We start from the raw sequence: 20,903 nt of genomic DNA, 5'->3' as shown, positions 1-20,903 counted from the left end.
CCTGTATGCCCCTGACCCTTTCCAGCACATCACTGCTCCTCAAAGTGTATTGTTTTGATCGAATCCTATGTAGTACCTTATCATTGACGTGAGCTCATATTACAAATACCATATTTAGTACAGTCTGTCTGGCTCTTTCATCAGACTGTGCTTTGTGTACAGACCTCTCTTTGATGTTCTAATGTATACCCTGTAATGTGTACTGCGTGATGAGCACTGTCAACAGCGGAGGCTGCTGAGGAGAGGACGGCTCATAATAATGGCTGGAACGGAGCAAATGGAATGGCACTAAACAAATAGAAACCATGTGTTTGATGTATTTGATACCATGGCACCAATTCCGCTCCAGCCTTTACCACGAGCCTGTCCTCCCTCAATTAAGGTGCCACCAACCTCCTGTGATACCAGATCCAAACAAGTCTTAAGAGACAGAAACACCTATAGTGGTGTCAGTTTGTTTTCGAGATCATCTCAGGAGATTGGTAACATTACTTTATATCGTGCCTTCTCTGTATAAATTGGATGTTGCGCCATAAAACTGGATGTTGCGAAATATTTAACTTTAATTAGATGGTGAAATCAGATAGATGGGATTTGAAGCGTGAAAGCCCTGCAAAACACATACTATTTTCAAATATCAGATTATTAGTAAAGAAAACTGAGCTGCAAACAAGACTCAATTTCCCTTCTTTTTACAGCAGGTAAATCTACAATATACCAAAGGAATTTTGCTCTTCAAATTGAATATACACTATATTTCTCATGCAAAAACTTGTTGCCATTGAGAGAGTATTAAGGGCAAAGGACATTGATCTCGCTGAGGTTGTATGTTTGGGAGTCTATCAAAAGCTAGTACTTTGTGAGTAAATGAAGCTAGCTAGCACCGCAGGATAATACTGAGCTCTCTTGTGTTTCAAATAACAAAGTCAAGACGCAGCCAAGTCGCTAAGGTGACAGGGAGATAAAATTGATTCTTTGGGTGGCGGGAATGGAACATAAACTAGGAGGAAGATTGCCAATAGTTTCTGCTTGATGGTGACTCACAAAATGTACTGGCATTCATGGAGCAGAGAGTCTCGAACGTAAGCTTATCGAGGATATAGAAGCCACAGGAGCAGAGGATTATATCCGTTTGCTGCATGGCTCAGTCGTATACTGGAGATCAGGCACAACTCCACTGTCTCCACAGCTCAAGGACCAGAGTCCTGCATCCCGGCTTTAGATAGATGCCTGTTTTATTCAATCCAGTTCTTACATATCAACAAATCCATACACATCATTTGACTTCAGAAAACAGTTTATTTGACAACACTCACAACCACCTGCACTCTTTGGAAAATAGAGCAATGCAAATTGAGCAATGCATTTACATATTTATGCAAATGATTGATTGCCCGTTTTTCAGATTAGCCTTCCTCTGCACTTCGACTCCCACAGTCCAAGTCACTGGGAGAAAGGTGGGCGTAAAAAGTCCTCCCCGACCTCTCCATTCTCTCACAGACAAGGATCTGCAGATGTAAGACACCCTCTCACAAACAAACACTTGCAAGCACACAAGTGTAGCACATGGGGATGTGTGAAACTTACTCCTCAGCCTGAAGTTTCCCCACTTGTGTCAGCGAATGGCTAGCTTTTCTCGTGGCGCCAACTGGTAAGACGCAGGGGGGTGGTCAGGTGTTCCAGCAAGGCAGAGGTCCTAGGTTTGCGCTAGAGGCCGACCGATTATGATTTTTCAGCACGATACCGATTATTGGAGTACCCCAAAAAAAAAAAAAACAAAAAGGCCGATGCCGATTATTGGAGGACCAAAAAAAGACGATACCGATTAATCGGCCAATTTTTTTTTTTTTTTGTAATAATGACAATTACAACAATACTAAATCAACACTTATTTTAACTTAATATAATAAATCAATCAAATCAATTTAGCCTCAAATAAATAATGAAACATTTTCAATTTGGTTTAAATAATGCAAAAACAAAGTGTTGGAGAAGAAAGTAAAAGTGCAATATGTGCCATGTAAAAAAGCTAACGTTTAAGTTCCTTGCTCAGAACATGAAAACATATGAAAGCTGGTGGTTCCTTTTAACATGAGTCTTCAATATTCCCAGGTAAGAAGTTTCCTGTTACGTTGCACAACCTTCAATGTAATGTCATAATTCTGGCAAATTAGTTCGCAACGACCCAGGCGGCCCAAACTGCTGCATATACCCTGACTCTGCTTGCACACAACACAAGAGAAGTGACACAATTTCCCTAGTTAAAAGAAATTCATGTTAGCAGGCAATATTAACTAAATATGCAGGTTTAAAAATATATACTTGTGTACACATTTTAAGAAAGGCATTCATGTTTATGGTTAGGTACTCATTGGTGCAACGGCAGTGCTTTTTTTCCACGAATGCACTTGTTAAATCACCCGTTTGGCAAAGTAGGCTATGATTCAACAATAAATTAACAGGCACCGCCTCGATTATATTCAACGGCTGGACAAGCTAGATGAACTAGTAATATCATCAACTATGAGTAGTTAACTAGTGATTATGTTAAGATTGATTGTTTTTTATAGATATGTTTAATGCTAGCTAGCACCTTACCTTGGCTGCTTGCTGCACTCGCATAACAGGTAGTCAGCCTGCCACGCAGTCTCCTCGTGGAGTGCAATGTAATCGGCCATGATCGGTGTCCAAAAATGCCGATTACCAATTGTTATGAAAACATGTAATCAGCCCTAATTAAATCGGCCATTCCGATTAAATCGGTCGACCTCTAGTTCGCGCCTCGGTGTGTGCCGAATCAGGAGGAAATGGTAATCGCTAAAAGCAGCATAACATAATTTATGCATACAACAAACACTCATCCATGCAACCTCACTGACCAGAATATGGCTATCAACACAGTATACAGGCTTTAGAAGCAACTGGTCCCCAATCAGAGACAACGATTGGGAACCAATTCAGGCCACCATAGACCTACATTTACCTAGACAATCCCTAAACCCCATAGATATACAAAAAACCCTAGATAAGACAAAAACACATATACCACCTTCGTCACACCCTGACCTAACCAAAATAATTAAGAAAACAAAGATAACTAAGGTCAGGGCGTGACAGAAGCATTATCTGTTTAAGGAAACAGTGGCGGAAGCAAGACTGTGAATCAGCGCTCTGGACAGTGAATACAGAGAATCATGAGTCAACCCTCTAATGCTTGCACCATTAAGATTATTTTCTGTGAACAAATCACATTAACATATGAATGCTTGAATTATTTACCAAACGGTGAGCAGCAGCAGCTAACTAACAATGCATCATGTGGAAGGTTGTTGCTGAAAAGCAGAAGAATACATCCCTGCTTGACTGCTTTTTGGCCCCGCGGTATCAAATATTAAAGAGACGGCACTGAGCTCGAGCAGCACGGAGGACAACTGACAAAAGAGAGAGGGAATAAGCATCCAAGAGATGTCGTCTTTAATTGAGAAGGAACATTTGAATTCACAGGACATACAGTACAGCAATAATACTGTGCTGAGTACGGTACTTTCGGTTCCTGACAACGGATTATACACATTGTTCCATGAAACGCCTGAAAGGCCACAACAAATTGTGTCTATTAGAGGATATGAGAAATGTTTCGCTCATTTTGATACAGATACATCTGTTATGGGCACAAGTCCTCTCTAAGACAGACAATCTGTTGCTATGGTGACCGCCATCAAACGGTACACTGAGATGAAACACGGTATTCTTTTAGAGGCCTGCTTTTTTCCCTCTTTGATTCGTCGTAGGTGAATACAACATTCCTCAGCTGTAATGCTATTTAAGAATTCAATCAATTTGTTAAGGTTGCATCCCGAGCTTATTGCATCCCGAGATTTATTGCATCCCAAGCTTATTCCACATTATACGACATGCGGTAGGCAAAATCTGCGCAAAAAAAAAAGAAGAAGAAAAAAAAAACACAGAGAAGGAAATATACTGCCGGAGAAAAAATGGTGTAGAAATGTACTGCTATGGGGGATGGGTGTTGAGGGAGCCAGAATACTCAGGCAATAACATCAGTGTGGAGGTAAACAGCAGAGCAGAGAGGAGCAGAGCAGAGGCTGTGTGTGTGTGAGAGAGAGAGAGGAGAGTGTCATTGCCTGCCAAGCCTCTACACAGGGTGAGGTGACAGACCAGGCACTGGAACATACGGCTCTACACAACAGTAAGACCATTAACAAGCAGCAGGGGGCCGGGGGGGGGGACAGACATTATGAAGGAAAGAGGGTGTTAGTGGTGATGGTGGGTGAGGAGTAGGAGAGGGAGGAGCAGGAGGAGGGGCACACGATCGATAGCCTTGAAGCCAAACACCAACTAATGGTGGGCAGACAAATCACACTCGGAGTGTGGCCATTTAAAAAGGGATATCGCATGTTCAGTTAAGCTTGTGTTTTCTCACTATGGTTTGAGTGAGGTCCAATACCCCACAGCATGTCAATGGGACTGAAATAGAAAGCACGCATCCCCCTAAGGATTGTCTCGCTAGAAGCGCATCCAAAAGACAAAATGTCAATGTGGCTGTGTCTGTTTAGACATAGATCGATTAACGTGCACTTCAGGGACACTCAGACACTATCAATCAATGCTGCACAGTGACCAAAACGCTGAGAGCTAGGCTAGCAATTAGAGCATTGGGCCAGTAACCGAAAGGTCACTGGTTCGAATACCCAAGCTGACAAGGTGGAAATCTGCCGAGGTGCTCTTGAGCAAGGCACATAACCCTAATTTACTCCAGGGGTGCCGTACTACTATGGCTGACCCTGTAAAACAATGCATTTCACTACACCTATCCAGCGTATGATACAAATATTATATATATATATATATATATATATAAAAAAAAATTAAAGCAGAGCACAACGATAACATATTGTTATTGAGGAGCCACCATCTTTAGTCAGTTTTGACCAAGCTCTAGCCTACCCATCCTTTTTGAGTCTTTCATATAACCAAGATCTTTGTCGTTTTCCTTTTAGTTCTGGGTGACAAAAGGAGCAGCATGATACCATAATCAACAATTTAACTGACCCTTTATACACTCTTAGAAATAAAAGGTGCTATCTAGAAACCAAAATGGTTATTGGGCTGTCCCATAGTGTCATGTTTTGTCTTAGATTGTCTTGTCATTTTGCTTTTCCCTCTGTTCGTTTTCCCCCTGCTGGTCTTTTTAGGTTCATTCCCCTTTTTCTCTCTCTCTTCCTCTCTCTCTTCTCTCTATCGTTCCGTTCCTGCTCCCAGCTGTTCCTATTCCCCTAATCAATCATTTAGTCTTCCCACACCTGTTCCCTATCTTTTTCCCTGATTAGAGTCCCTATTTCTCCCCTTGTTTTCCGTTTCTGCCCTGTCGGATCCTTGTCTATTGTTCACCGTGCTGTGTCTGTGTATCGCCCTGTCGTGTCGTGTTTCCCTCAGATGCTGCGTGGTGAGCAGGTGTCTGAGTCTGCTACGTTCAAGTGCCTTCCCGAGGCAACCTGCAGTTCTTGATCGAGTCTCCAGTCTGTTCTCGTCATTACGAGTGGAATTATGTCTTATGATTGTAGATTTACTTTACTGGATTAAAGACTCTGTTTTCGCCAAGTCGCTTTTGGGTCCTCATTCACCTGCATGACAGAAGGATCCGACCAAAGAATGGACCCAGCGACTACAGACGCTCGTAACACTGCCGTCGAGATCCAAGGAGCCATGCTCGGCAGACACGAGCAGGAATTGTCTGCTGCTCGCCATGCCGTGGAGAACCTGGCCGCTCAGGTTTCCGACCTCTCTGGACAGTTCCAGAGTCTTCGTCTCGTGCCACCTGTTACTTCCTGGCCTGCCAAGCCTCCGGAACCTAGGGTTAATAACCCACCTTGCTACTCCGGGCAGCCCACGGAGTGCCGCTCCTTTCTCACCCAGTGTGATATTGTGTTCTCTCTCCAACCCAACACATACTCTAGAGAGAGAGCTCGGGTTGCTTACGTCATTTCACTCCTTACTGGCCGGGCTCGAGAGTGGGGCACAGCTATCTGGGAGGCAAGGGCTGATTGTTCAAACAATTACCAGAACTTTAAAGAGGAGATGATTCGGGTTTTTGACCGTTCAGTTTTTGGTAGGGAGGCTTCTAGGGCCCTGGCTTCCCTATGCCAAGGTGATCGATCCATAACGGATTACTCTATAGAGTTTCGCACTCTTGCTGCCTCTAGTGACTGGAACGAGCCGGCGCTGCTCGCTCGTTTTCTGGAGGGACTCCACGCAGTGGTCAAAGATGAGATTCTCTCTCGGGAGGTTCCTTCCAGTGTGGACTCTTTGATTGCTCTCGCCATCCGCATAGAACGACGGGTAGATCTTCGTCACCAAGCTCGTGGAAGAGAGCTCGCGTCAACGGTGTTTCCCTGCTCCGCATCGCAACCATCTCCCTCCTCTGGCTCAGAGACTGAGCCCATGCAGCTGGGAGGTATTCGCATCTCGACTAAGGAGAGGGAACGGAGGATCACCAACCGCCTGTGCCTCTATTGCGGATTTGATGGACATTTTGTCAATTCATGTCCAGTAAAAGGCCAGAGCTCATCAGTAAGCGGAGGGCTACTGGTGAGCGCTACTACTCAGGTCTCTTCATCTAGATCCTGTACTACTATGTCGGTCCATCTACGCTGGACCGGTTCGGGTGCTACATGCAGTGCCTTGATTGACTCTGGGGCTGAGGGTTGTTTCATGGACGAAGCATGGGCTCGGAAACATGACATTCCTTTCAGACAGTTAGACAAGCCTACGCCCATGTTTGCCTTAGATGGTAGTCATCTTCCCAGTATCAGATTTGAGACACTACCTTTAACTCTCACAGTATCTGGTAACCACAGTGAGACTATTTATTTTTTGATTTTTCGTTCACCTTTTACACCTGTTGTTTTGGGTCATCCCTGGCTAGTATGTCATAATCCTTCTATTAATTGGTCTAGTAATTCTATCCTATCCTGGAACGTTTCTTGTCATGTGAAGTGTTTAATGTCTGCCATCCCTCCCATTTCTTCTGTCCCCACTTCTCAGGAGGAACCTGGCGATTTGACAGGAGTGCCGGAGGAATATCATGATCTGCGCACGGTCTTCAGTCGGTCCCGAGCCAACTCCCTTCCTCCTCACCGGTCGTATGATTGTAGTATTGATCTCCTTCCGGGGACCACTCCTCCTCGGGGTAGACTATACTCTCTGTCGGCTCCCGAACGTAAGGCTCTCGAGGATTATTTATCTGTGTCTCTTGATGCCGGTACCATAGTGCCTTCTTCCTCTCCGGCCGGGGCGGGGTTCTTTTTGTTAAGAAAAAGGACGGTACTCTGCGCCCCTGCGTGGATTATCGAGGGCTGAATGACATAACGGTTAAGAATCGTTATCCGCTTCCCCTTATGTCATCAGCCTTCGAGATTCTGCAGGGAGCCAGGTGCTTTACTAAGTTGGACCTTCGTAACGCTTACCATCTCGTGCGCATCAGAGAGGGACGAGTGGAAAACGGCGTTTAACACTCCGTTAGGGCATTTTGAGTACCGGGTTCTGCCGTTTGGTCTCGCCAATGCGCCAGCTGTTTTTCAGGCATTAGTTAATGATGTTCTGAGAGACATGCTGAACATCTTTGTTTTTGTCTATCTTGACGATATCCTGATTTTTTCACCGTCACTCGAGATTCATGTTCAGCACGTTCGACGTGTTCTACAGCGCCTTTTAGAGAATTGTCTCTACGTGAAGGCTGAGAAGTGCTCTTTTCATGTCTCCTCCGTTACTTTTCTCGGTTCCGTTATTTCCGCTGAAGGCATTCAGATGGATTCCGCTAAGGTCCAAGCTGTCAGTGATTGGCCCGTTCCAAGGTCACGTGTCGAGTTGCAGTGCTTTCTAGGTTTCGCTAATTTCTATCGGCATTTCATTCGTAATTTCGGTCAAGTTGCTGCCCCTCTCACAGCTCTTACTTCTGTCAAGACGTGTTTTAAGTGGTCCGGTTCCGCCCAGGGAGCTTTTGATCTTCTAAAAGAACGTTTTATGTCCGCTCCTATCCTCGTTACTCCTGACGTCACTAGACAATTCATTGTCGAGGTTGACGCTTCAGAGGTAGGCGTGGGAGCCATTCTATCCCAGCGCTTCCAGTCTGACGATAAGGTTCATCCTTGCGCTTATTTTTCTCATCGCCTGTCGCCATCTGAACGCAACTATGATGTGGGTAACCGCGAACTGCTCGCCATCCGCTTAGCCCTAGGCGAATGGCGACAGTGGTTGGAGGGGGCGACCGTTCCTTTTGTCGTTTGGACAGACCATAAGAACCTTGAGTACATCCGTTCTGCCAAACGACTTAATGCCCGTCAAGCTCGTTGGGCGTTGTTTTTCGCTCGTTTCGAGTTTGTGATTTCTTACCGTCCGGGTAGCAAAAACACCAAGCCTGATGCCTTATCCCGTCTGTTTAGTTCTTCTGTGGCTTCTACTGATCCCGAGGGGATTCTTCCTTATGGGCGTGTTGTCGGGTTGACAGTCTGGGGAATTGAAAGACAGGTTAAGCAAGCACTCACGCACACTGCGTCGCCGCGCGCTTGTCCTAGTAACCTCCTTTTCGTTCCTGTTTCCACTCGTCTGGCTGTTCTTCAGTGGGCTCACTCTGCCAAGTTAGCTGGTCATCCCGGTGTTCGAGGCACTCTTGCGTCTATTCGCCAGCGCTTTTGGTGGCCGACTCAGGAGCGTGACACGCGCCGTTCGTGGCTGCTTGTTCGGACTGCGCGCAGACTAAGTCGGGTAACTCTCCTCCTGCCGGTCGTCTCAGACCGCTCCCCATTCCTTCTCGACCATGGTCTCACATCGCCCTAGACTTCATTACCGGTCTGCCTTTGTCTGCGGGGAAGACTGTGATTCTTACGGTTGTCGATAGGTTCTCTAAGGCGGCACATTTCATTCCCCTCGCTAAACTTCCTTCCGCTAAGGAGACGGCACAAATCATCATCGAGAATGTGTTCAGAATTCATGGCCCCCCGTTAGACGCCGTTTCAGACAGAGGCCCGCAATTCACGTCACAGTTTTGGAGGGAGTTCTGTCGTTTGATTGGTGCGTCCGTCAGTCTCTCTTCCGGGTTTCATCCCCAGTCTAACGGTCAAGCAGAGAGGGCCAATCAGACGATTGGTCGCATACTACGCAGCCTTTCTTTCAGAAACCCTGCGTCTTGGGCAGAACAGCTCCCCTTGGCAGAATACGCTCACAACTTGCTTCCTTCGTCTGCTACCGGGTTATCTCCGTTTCAGAGTAGTCTGGGTTACCAGCCTCCTCTGTTCTCATCCCAGCTTGCCGAGTCCAGCGTTCCCTCCGCTCAAGCGTTTGTCCAACGTTGTGAGCGCACCTGGAGGAGGGTGAGGTCTGCACTTTGCCGTTACAGGGCACAGACTGTGAGAGCCGCCAATAAACGTAGGATTAAGAGTCCAAGGTATTGTTGCGGCCAGAGAGTGTGGCTTTCCACTCGCAACCTTCCGCTTACGACAGCTTCTCGTAAGTTGACTCCGCGGTTCATTGGTCCGTTCCGTGTCTCCCAGGTTGTCAATCCTGTCGCTGTGCGACTGCTTCTTCCGCGACATCTTCGTCGCGTCCATCCTGTCTTCCATGTCTCCTGTGTCAAGCCCTTTCTTCGCACCCCGTTCGTCTTCCCTCCCCCTCCCGTCCTTGTCGAGAGCGCACCTATTTACAAGGTACGTAGGATCATGGACATGCGTTCTCGGGGACGGGGTCACCAATACTTAGTGGATTGGGAGGGTTACGGTCCTGAGGAGAGGAGTTGGGTTCCGTCTCGGGACGTGCTGGACCGTTCACTTATTGATGATTTCCTCCGTTGCCGCCAGGATTCCTCCTCGAGTGCGCCAGGAGGCGCTCGGTGAGTGGGGGGGTACTGTCATGTTTTGTCTTAGATTGTCTTGTCATTTTGCTTTTCCCTCTGTTCGTTTTCCCCCTGCTGGTCTTTTTAGGTTCGTTCCCCTTTTTCTCTCTCTCTTCCTCTCTCTCTTCTCTCTATCGTTCCGTTCCTGCTCCCAGCTGTTCCTATTCCCCTAATCAATCATTTAGTCTTCCCACACCTGTTCCCTATCTTTTTCCCTGATTAGAGTCCCTATTTCTCCCCTTGTTTTCCGTTTCTGCCCTGTCGGATCCTTGTCTATTGTTCACCGTGCTGTGTCTGTGTATCGCCCTGTCGTGTCGTGTTTCCCTCAGATGCTGCGTGGTGAGCAGGTGTCTGAGTCTGCTACGTTCAAGTGCCTTCCCGAGGCAACCTGCAGTTCTTGATCGAGTCTCCAGTCTGTTCTCGTCATTACGAGTGGAATTATGTCTTATGATTGTAGATTTACTTTACTGGATTAAAGACTCTGTTTTCGCCAAGTCGCTTTTGGGTCCTCATTCACCTGCATGACACATAGGGTCAAATAGCCCTTTTGGAATATTTTTTTCTTGGGGGGTAGGCACTAAACAGTATCATTGGCAATATTACTATACACAATACAGAGACCTGACAAATCCCCAAAGACACAATGTAAGCTGGTTTCCCCTTGGGAAAGAGGATAAAGAATCCTCCATGTCATAGCTGGTTCAACCCAATGCCCATTATGTGGAGTCCATTCCTTGTGCAATTACTATATCTTCAGGAAAGGTGAAGCTCCCCAGTGTGTTTTCTGAATCGACACGTTCTCTCACAGTGGGACAAATTTAGACAAAAGTACGCTGTCACTAAGTGGATATCTCTTAATGCAAACTGGTCATGTGTAATTCGACACAATATACATTTAGTCTATTACAGAAATTACAGTACCTCAACTGAGTTAGAATTCCAGCATGAGACGTACAGTACTGTATGTACTACCGAGTGTGTGTTCTATACTGTAAACTGGAAAAAAAAGACATTCCAAAAACATTATCGCACTAAATTTGGTCGCTAATCACAATTAACATTTGCGTTGGAAAAACATGAAGCTTCAACGGCTTCTTAATGCAATGAAATGCGTGAGACGGGTCGTTAAAATAAAAATAAGAAAGTTAAATGAAACAAATTAATAAAAAACCCTGTAAACCACTGGAGAACAGAAGGCTATTAAATAAGTGTCTTATCAGCGCACCCGTGGGGGGGGCGTGCCTCTGCCGTGCTCTGACCCTGGGCACATCAGATTTAATCGGAGACTCCTGCTCTCACCTGCTTAGAAGGCCGACTTCCCCCGGCTGAACCCACATTAACCCTTGAACCGCAGAGTGCTTGAGTGTGGGGCGGAATGGAGAGCGGGGATCATGACGGACATGCTCTGAGTGTGATCATTCTGAATTAATTATGGTCACTTACTCCAGGGGCCTTGTCTATCCTTTCACAGTGGTGTGTAATAACAAGCTCCATTCTGACACTATTTACCTCAGACCAACGCATGCCTCTGAGATGTATCCCTTTCTCTGAATTCATTATTCTGCTGCTAGTCTTTGTACACGACAAACTCCTCTTTGGCTTGTTTTACTTTCAAGATTATAATGGAAACGTATTATGATAATGCAGTATGTGGATACTATTAATATCTAATTACAACAATTAAAATATTAAAAAAGAGACACACAACTTTGTTTGCTTTTAGGCCATGCCCTCGCAAAACTTGCATAGCCCGGTTCTCTGATATTAAGAGAGCGATATATCTCACATGTGGCGGATTCGCTAAGGATCGCCTACTCTCGGAAGGACCAAACAAAAGCTCCTGTTGGGGACAGACTGGTAGAGTGGCAAATGAGGTGCGAGCCTCACCTCCCTTAAAAGGAGCCACTATTCTCAAGCATGCTTCTTTTCATGTCCCCAAAGTAGTGCCCAATAGGTAAACTCCTATGTGGGAGAGGGCCCGAAGGTTGTCACCCTCGCGATTATAAATCAGTATAATAGTCCCCATGATCTGGCAGGATATCGTCGGATATCATCTGAGGGTAGTTGCCCGATCAGCGAAGAGCATGACACTCTTGCCTGAGCTCTCCTACATGCCAGGTAGACGCCCACTGCGCATACTGGACAACGACGGGGACGCCCTTCTAGGGAAGGCGACAAATGAAAAGACATAGGCACATTAACCTGGGGGAAAAAACCTGTTCAGTCTGAGGGCACGAACAGTGGCTAGTAGAGCAAGATCCTGCACGGAGCATAGGACCATGGAAAAACAGATTCACACCACTTCTCCACGAAAAGACGCACCAACTGTAAAACAGAGAGCATGCATAAGGGGTTGGCATTGTTTTTCAAGAGTCGCGGGCCTGGCTCTTTCCTTTTTATTCTATGCATCCGGGTGAGGATAGAAAATTGCTTTGTTCGGTGTGGTTTAAGCCCTGCATGACGATAGCTGCCAGGACTGGTCATAAGCAGGTTTGTAACTGCCGTCTGGGGAAATCCACTTGTCATCGAGGGGCACGAAGATGATGAGGGAAAGCATACGGCATCTCCCAATTTTTCCTGGGTATGTTAGCTCTTCCACCCCAAATGGCGTGGTCACCATGTTTTGGGATGAGGTCTCCCTGGGCCCTCGTAGAACTGGTCATCGCTTCGACCAGACTGCAGCAAGTCAGTCTGGATAGATGGGGGACGCGGGCTCTCGTAGAACTGGTCATCGCTTCGACCAGACTGCAGCAAGTCAGTCTGGATAGATGGGGGACGCGGGCTCTCGTAGAACTGCTCATCACTTCGACCAGACTGAAGCAAGTCAGTCTAGATAGATTGGGGGACGCGGGCTCTCGTAGAACTGGTCATCGCTTCGACCAGACTGCAGCAAGTCAGTCTGGATAGATGGGGGACGCGGGCTCTCGTAGAACTGGTCATCGCTTCGACCAGACTGCAGCAAGTCAGTCTGGATAGATTGGGGGACGCGGGCTCTCGTAGAACTGGTCATCGCTTCGACCAGACTGCAGCAAGTCAGTCTGGATAGATGGGGGATGCGGGCTCTCGTAGAACTGGTCATCGCTTCGACCAGACTGCAGCAAGTCAGTCTGGATAGATGGGGGATGCGGGCTCTCGTAGAACTGGTCATCGCTTCGACCAGACTACAGCAAGTCAGTCTGGATAGATGGGGGATGCGGGCTCTCGTAGAACTGGTCATCGCTTCGACCAGGCTGCAGCAAGTCAGTCTGGATAGATGGGGGATGCGGGCTCTCGTAGAACTGGTCATCGCTTCGACCAGACTGCAGCAAGTCAGTCTGGATAGATGGGGGATGCGGGCTCTCGTAGAACTGGTCATCGCTTCGACCAGACTGCAGCAAGTCAGTCTGGATAGATGGGGGACGCGGGCTCTCGTAGAACTGGTCATCGCTTCGACCAGACTGCAGCAAGTCAGTCTGGATAGATGGGGGACGCGGGCTCTCGTAGAACTGGTCATCGCTTCGACCAGACTGCAGCAAGTCAGTCTGGATAGATGGGGGACGCGGGCTCTCGGGGCAGAGCAGCCAGTGACATGACGTGAGACGTCATGCAATATGCCCACTCTGTCTTAGTTTTTTTTCATGCTTTTTGTCCAATATGCAGCATTTTTGTTTAATATTCAACATAAAAAAATATGGGAAAATTCATTGCAAATACAGCAATATATTTCAAGAGGCTCATAAATCATGATGTAGATTAAAACATGATAATAACATAATTCCCATGGTTTCCAAATCCAATGCATTATACTAGTTTTTTAAAGTTGTTTTATTTTACCTTTATTTAACCTGGCAATTGAGTTAAGAACAAATTCTTATTTTCAATGGCGGCCTAGGAACAGTGGGTTAACGGCCTGTTCAGGGGCAGAACGACAGATTTGTACCTTGTCAGCTCGGGGATTTGAACTTGCAAGCTTTCGGTTACTAGTCCAACACTCTGAAATGATTCAACTGGCAGAATATTTGGTACAGGAGAAGCCCAACCGTGAGACTACGAGTAACTCGAAAAACACTTTCTTTATCCAGTACTAGAATTTCCACAGACAAACATACTGTATTTATATGCTCACAGATGCACATGAATAAACATCAAATGCACTTTAAATCAATTCAAGTCCACAACAGTCTCATGCCACCCACACGTCTTAGCATGAACAAATAGCAAAAAAAAACAATAACAAGGGAGATTCTATTTTTCTCCAATACCAGTGAATCGTGAAAAAGGCTCGGACTGTCATGGAGGAGGCGGAGAGGAAGCCAAGACAACAGGCCACTTCAATGCACAGCTAACTAGTTATGGACCGTGTCCCAAATGGCACCCTATTCCCTATGTAGGGCACTACTTTTGACCAGCGCAATATGGGGATTGCTCTTTTCAAATAGTGTAACAAAATGTTCCACTGTAGCTTTCGGCTGGAGTTGTTCGGGAAAATATTTGTAAACGCCTTGTTAGCGTCATGTAAATGCCACAGCATGTTCCCAATAGCCCATCAATCATTAGCATTTGCATGATAGTCACATCGCGGTCTTCTCACAGAGTTCATTTCCTGCTGATGTGCCAGCCACTGTGTTTCTAAACATAATTGATGAGTGAACACGAAACTTAAATGAAGTGCTTCACAAAAGTATTTTTTTTGCTGAACTGTGAAGCGTCTTGTTAATAAAGAACGACACACAACTTTTCAGGGAGAAACGTGTTGGTGACAGCATTCTTCCTCTAGTCAATCACACATTCAAAGTCAGCTTGCCATGAAATTAAAATCCCAGCCTTGTTTGTCATGTAACTGAGATGATCAAAGATGGAGAACGGGACAAAAGTACAAAATTGCATGTTAGATGTGCTGTGTATAATTGGCATACCATTTGAACAGACGAGTGGTAAATCAATTGCAGTCTGAGCAATTTCACTTTTGAATATTACAAAGAAAATGTTATTGCAACTCAGTGATTCAGTACGGTGTTCCCCGGAATGTTGTTTTTGAAACATTTATAGAAGGAACGGTTAACTAAACCGTAACAATTTGGATTAAACAATCCTATCTGTTATATCAATTGCAAATATGTAAATGACAATGTTATAACACTTGAATCAGTAGTCCCTAATGAAGGATATGTAGAAACATATATATTTTTTTAAAGAACGTTGTTCTGCTGAACATGCCATCATTACAAAGGTATTTAAATCATATGAAAAGTGTCGTTTTTTCTTGTCCTTTATATTATTATATTGTAACACTCTCGTATCATACTTTCATGCATGCAGTGACTATGTTCAAATCTCTGACAACATAACAGATGGGAAGCCATGTGGAGCTGACTTTCAGTTTGTGATATCATGAGAGGTTGGGATGATGATGTCATTTGAAAAGCTCATTGTGTGAATATGAAGAGAGCTGATTTTCTATGAACATGTAAAAAAAAAATGTACATGTAAAACTTGGACATGCTGATGTTAGCTAACACCGGTAAATGTCTCTGAATTAATATTTTATAAACATTCTATCTGGCACCCATTAAGCCTTGTAATACCTCATGGTAGCTCTCACGAGTCCACCTCCTAATTTGATCTCAGAAAAGTAGTTCTTAATCTTAATCTTAATATCAGGTTATTTTGTCAGTAGACCTCTTGTTTTGTGTACGGTTACCACATGTTCACTTGTGTATTACTGACAATTAAAATGCATTACAGTTTTCCCCCATACCATAGGCATAAAATCTAAGTTCAGGTGCAGTGCTGAAATCCAGAACGCTCAAAGAGAGGTTGCCATGGAAACAGAGTTACATTGGACCGAAATGAAAGTGTCTGAGGATTAGACTTTCACTGTACATACATTTTTAACCACATATTGTTTTCACATTGACATCTCTCTTCTTGCTTTCTAACCTAACCCGACCACCTACGTATGTTCGCATTGACACGGTCGAGATTACACTACTACTGTATCTAGAATTAATCTTGACATTGAGAAAACATCAAAAACATGTTAAATTACAATTACAAAATGTGTTTGCTGTCTAATTTGGTTGTTGTGCCCAATGCATATGACACATGTGAACCTTTAACTCCAAAGTGTATGTTTTGAAATTCTTATCCGCATTCTAGAATTTTCCGTGTTAACGACTGACCAATTAATCAAAACTTTGGGAAAAGAAAATGACATAACTAGTTCCAAGGATATATTCTACAAGGCAGCACCATTATGACAGACTTATCATACAGCCATTTCTCTGCACCTTTTTGTCTATATAACATCAATACGTAACCCCTCATAAATCAAATAGTACAATTAAATGTTCATATACTATACGAGTTGTGTCAATAAGTTGCATGTCAGTTGCTACTGATTTTTCATCAACACTATATTTTTCATCAACACAAATCTACATTGAAAACGGGGATTTCTTAAGAAATTGGAGGACCGAAAAGATTTCAGATTTGAGATACAACTTTTTTTGTGGATATATGGATATACATGACGTAAACCGTATACCACTGCCACATACGTACAGTACAGTACAGGACCAACTATTTCATCTTGAACATAACTGTTTTCTGCAGTGGTCTGTATTGCATCAGACAGGACTGGTATGTCATTCCACAATTTTAAAGTACTCCCTGCAGCCATTTATTAACGGCCTCAAATGAAACACTTGAATTTGAAATATGATCACAGCAACCAAAATGTTTCTCAAGTGTCATTACTGTTTTTATTGAATTGACGTTTCCAATTTCAGAAGGAAATTGGGAAAGCAAAGTATACCCCCAGAACAGTATGAAGAACAGCAAAACTGTTCCCTAGACAGCAATTATTTTAGGAGATCTCATAAAAAAATGTTGAAAATGATTTGTACAAATCTATCAAGGGACTGGCTCTTTAGATAAACTAAACATAATTGAATCCCATGCCATGTTGATGTACTGTATTAAACACAGGCCAACCAAATTCAAAAGAGATTGAGCATATCCAAATGCAATTTGTTTTTGTGCCATTTCCACTGCAAACGTAAAATCAATCAGAACATATATGATTTATAAACCTATCCAGTTGTGCAACAGAACATCAATAGTATGCAATCAATGACATCCACTATCATCCAGGGGTCAATGGAGAGGCCCATCTGGGTCAACTTACAGTATACACCTGCAACTTCACGTTATACTCATTCACATCATTAAAACACTCATACTGGTGCATTTATTTTGCTGTCATATACTTTAGCCAGAGCCAAACATTCTCTACTAGTTCATCTCAGGGCATAGATATACAATAGGCCCGATACTGCAAGAAAGAAAAACAAGGTATTTGTGATAACTTACCAGTGGTTTCCACTATTCCTTCCAATATGACCACAATTTCAAACTGCTCTGTTTGCATGGATCTCTGGGAGAGTTCGTAGAATGGACTTTTAGTGTCAATCACGTGGCAGATTGTGAGTGGTGAGACGAGGAAGAGCTGATCCGCCCCGGTACTGAAGCCCACGTCCAATTCCAACTGATCCAGTGGAAGAAACTCACCTTCGGGCGTCTGACGAGACTATGGAAGTATTCAGAGAGAGAGAGAGAGAGAGAGAGATTGAGAGAGGCTGGGGGGTGGACAGTTTAACTACTGCAACCCAGTGAGCCATACTGAAAGCTATCCACATTTTGTGAACAATTAAAGAAACCAATCATCAGTAAATATACAGAGTTAGTAAATCAATGTCTATAGCCAGAGCCATATATATAGCTCTGGCTATAGCTAATCAGGCACATCATGCCACATCAAAGGCACATCTCAAGATGTTAATAATGACCCAGTGACTCTCTTCTACTTCAGGGGGCCTGTATAATGGTCAAATGTATATTTATATATGAATAGCATTGCCACTAAACTTCCCTGGAATCAATTGCTTTATGTGTTAATTCACATTGGTAGGCTTATTTGCAAATAAAGTGAGAAAAAAAACGACTCTTCATAAAAGTAGGCTCTAGAAATCCATTAATCTATGTTTAATTAGGCCGACATTAATATCAATAGAAATGTCTCTAAAGCGATAAAAGAGCAATACTGGTATTGAAATGTAATATCAGCAGAGAATAATAAACTTTATAATACTCCTCTAAGTATTTGATGTGTAACTATGGCGTAATTAAACAATAAGAAAACTAATAACTTACACCCACATGACAGAAGTAAATGGGGCACTAAGGTTTAGATACACAAATATTGTTGTGCGTGGGGCCGAGAAGTGACACTTACTTTCAGCAATTTGCAGCGGATCTGTGCGGACACCATATGGCTATTACGCAGGTTGCCGACTCTGAACATGAGAGTTAGTTTTCCATCTCGCATCGAAATAGCTGCATGTTCACTAAACATCAAGGTCTCTGCCCTTTTTTTGGGCTGGGACATCTTAATGAACATGCAGCCAATCAAAAAAGCATCAACGATTGATCCCAGGATTGACTGGAAAAGAAAGAGAATGATCCCCTCGGGACATTTGTCCGTGATATACCTATAGCCATATCCTATTGTGGCTTCCGTTTCTATGAAGAATAAAAACGCGGAGGGAAAGTTGTAGACATTGGCAACGCATGGCGTATACTTGTCATCGTGGGTTCGATGGAGGTCTCCTCTGATGTAGGCTATGATCCACCACATGAATGCCATGAAGAGCCATGCCACCGTGTATGTTAGGATGAAGATAAATAAATTCCAGCGCCATTTCAAATCGACCAGCGTAGTGAATAAATCGGAAAGGTATCTACTGGTTTCACCACCCAGGTTTCCATGCTGGACGTTACATCGCCCGTTCTTGTCCACAAAGCGTTGCCTCTTCTTCTTCTTCTCTGGTGCCGGCTGGTTGAATCCAGACCCGCTGGATGAGGTGGTCACTACCTGATAATCGTCCCCAAATTTCTTTCGAAGTGCAGACATACTACGATGACAGCCGCGAGAGAAATAATCTGAAGGGTTCAATATAAAGTCTATTTATGTACAGGATTTCGTTGTAGTTGCAGTAATTGGCCTTATGTTGTGGGCAATATCCCGGAATTGGAAATACGGCGTGGAAAGTGCGTTCTGTAACGAACTAATCATGCACTGTCCCCTCTCTCCACATACTGTTACTACTACTGCACTTCAAATCCATGAAAATAGAGAGGGATAATGTCACTTCAATCACTACAAACAGATCTTCATTCGAAAAGCAGTCTGCTAAAAAACAATTACGCACAGGATCATCTTCTAACCAAACGCGTCCGTCGCAGTTCAGGTTTTGAACAGTTTATTATTTGGTGCGTCGCTGCTGATCATCGCCCTCCCAGGCTAGAGCAATCAATGCAGGTTGGGTCAACAATGTCCTCATCTGTGAAGTCCACACCTTGGGTTAAAAGTTTCAATTGTTTCCACGCCCCATCAAGCAATTAAGATGTTGTAGGTAATCAATTAACCGTTGGTTACTGTGATTATAAGCCGTGGTCAAGATGAAACCGCTCCATACATGCTGCACATCCGATGTCAGTGTTGGTGTTGGACACAATTTGGTTCCCAAACCTCCGCTTTGTGCTCCTGCGTGCGCACATAGGATCTGCATTCAGTTCATTGACAGTGGAATATGATGGTACATAATGGATTCGTGGAACAAGTTACTGTCCGGTCATACTTATGTGGTTCCCCTTAACGATGATGCCTGCACGCTGTCTTTCCTGTCCCCCCTTTCCTCTTCGGGTGGAATTTTACTGGTGTTCTTGTGGACACATGCAATAAGAATCCGACAGCGGCTGCTTCGTTCTTTCCCCTCGATTTTCCCCTTCGCGGCTCCTGCGCACTGCACGTTCCGTATGCTATGATACACTCACTACTGCCTACCGGTACTAAATAGACATACAGTTTGGAAGAAGAGGAAGGGAAGAGGTATGCAGTTAATTTACTTTAACACAGTTTTCTAAGATATCATTGCAATCCATTCAAATCAGCCTACCATTGAATAACGCGTTTTAGAGCAGGCTACTGTGCCATTGATTTTTTTTGAACCCGTTCTGATTTTTCTTTAGTGGTACATAGATGGTGGGATAGACAATTATGTAAGGGATCATCAAGGAGGGGCTATGCGTTCTATGAAAAATAATGAACGACGTGGAAGATGTGTTCCATGACGCACTTGCGGGGTGGTGGAATCCTCCACAAAGTTGCATTATTTTCCAGAGAACAGATAGAGCCTCGAGATGATGATCCATTTTATACAAGAGCTATGCATTTACAAATGTGTGCCTAGAAATGTTTTCAAATGTGTTCAAATCACTTTTGCTTTCATAAGCAATAGCCATTGAATTCCACTCTAGAATCCCCTTTTTAGCCAATCAGAAACGAGTATTCAACAACGACATGTATAAGCACCGACAGAAGGGGTTAACCCAGACATATCACAGGGGCTATAAAGCTGAAGCATCCATTTAAAACGTTTTCTCACCACCAAATATGGCAGTGAAAGGAAGTCCAGTAGTGGGAGAGGATGGAACTAGGTGAAACTAGGATGATAGTCTTCTATTTTTCTCATTGATGAAACATCTGATCTCAATTCATTTTTTCTGTTCCAAAAACCTGTTACGAACACAGTTCACCAGAGCAGGCCATTTATTCATTGACCGTGAGACACACGCATTTAACCCTCTTCTCACACTCTCATAGCAAACCTCCTATATCTCACACATTGAAAAGTACTGTTTTTATTTATCTAATTAGTCCATTTTATAGTCAGCGCGTTAACTTTTCAACTGTGCTCCAAATCGTTTTGAAATCGGAGCATATGCGCCTGCAAATTAAACATCACGAGCAGAACCTCTATCGTTGTCCTGTCTTGCCACAGCACTGAGAGCCGCGACCAATTGAAGCACATGATTGGTCTAGATATGTAAGGGATCAAGGAGATTGGATGCATGTTTTAAAGGAACGCCCCGTAGGATTAGCTTTGAGTTGAAT

General features: G+C 44.2%; 1 protein-coding gene across 1 annotated transcript in view; it reads right to left on the bottom strand.

Moving 5' to 3' along the window:
* The window catches only part of kcnj3a (potassium inwardly rectifying channel subfamily J member 3a), a 29,086-nt gene extending 9,292 nt beyond the window's left edge, over positions 1 to 19,794 (bottom strand). Inside the window, exons 1-2 of the mRNA XM_046360485.1 lie at positions 18,183 to 19,794; positions 17,261 to 17,477 (exon numbers count right to left, since the gene is read on the bottom strand). Coding sequence (XP_046216441.1) covers positions 17,261 to 17,477; positions 18,183 to 18,860 — 895 coding nt within the window. The 5' untranslated portion in view covers positions 18,861 to 19,794. The remainder of the gene's footprint in view (positions 1 to 17,260; positions 17,478 to 18,182) is intronic.
* Between the last annotated feature and the right edge of the window lie 1,109 nt (positions 19,795 to 20,903).

The sequence above is a fragment of the Oncorhynchus gorbuscha genome, linkage group LG01, assembly GCF_021184085.1.
Source record: "Oncorhynchus gorbuscha isolate QuinsamMale2020 ecotype Even-year linkage group LG01, OgorEven_v1.0, whole genome shotgun sequence".
Lineage (NCBI taxonomy): Eukaryota > Metazoa > Chordata > Actinopteri > Salmoniformes > Salmonidae > Oncorhynchus > Oncorhynchus gorbuscha.
The sequence above is the reverse complement of the archived record's forward strand: the minus strand, read 5'-3'. Positions and strand labels throughout refer to the sequence as shown.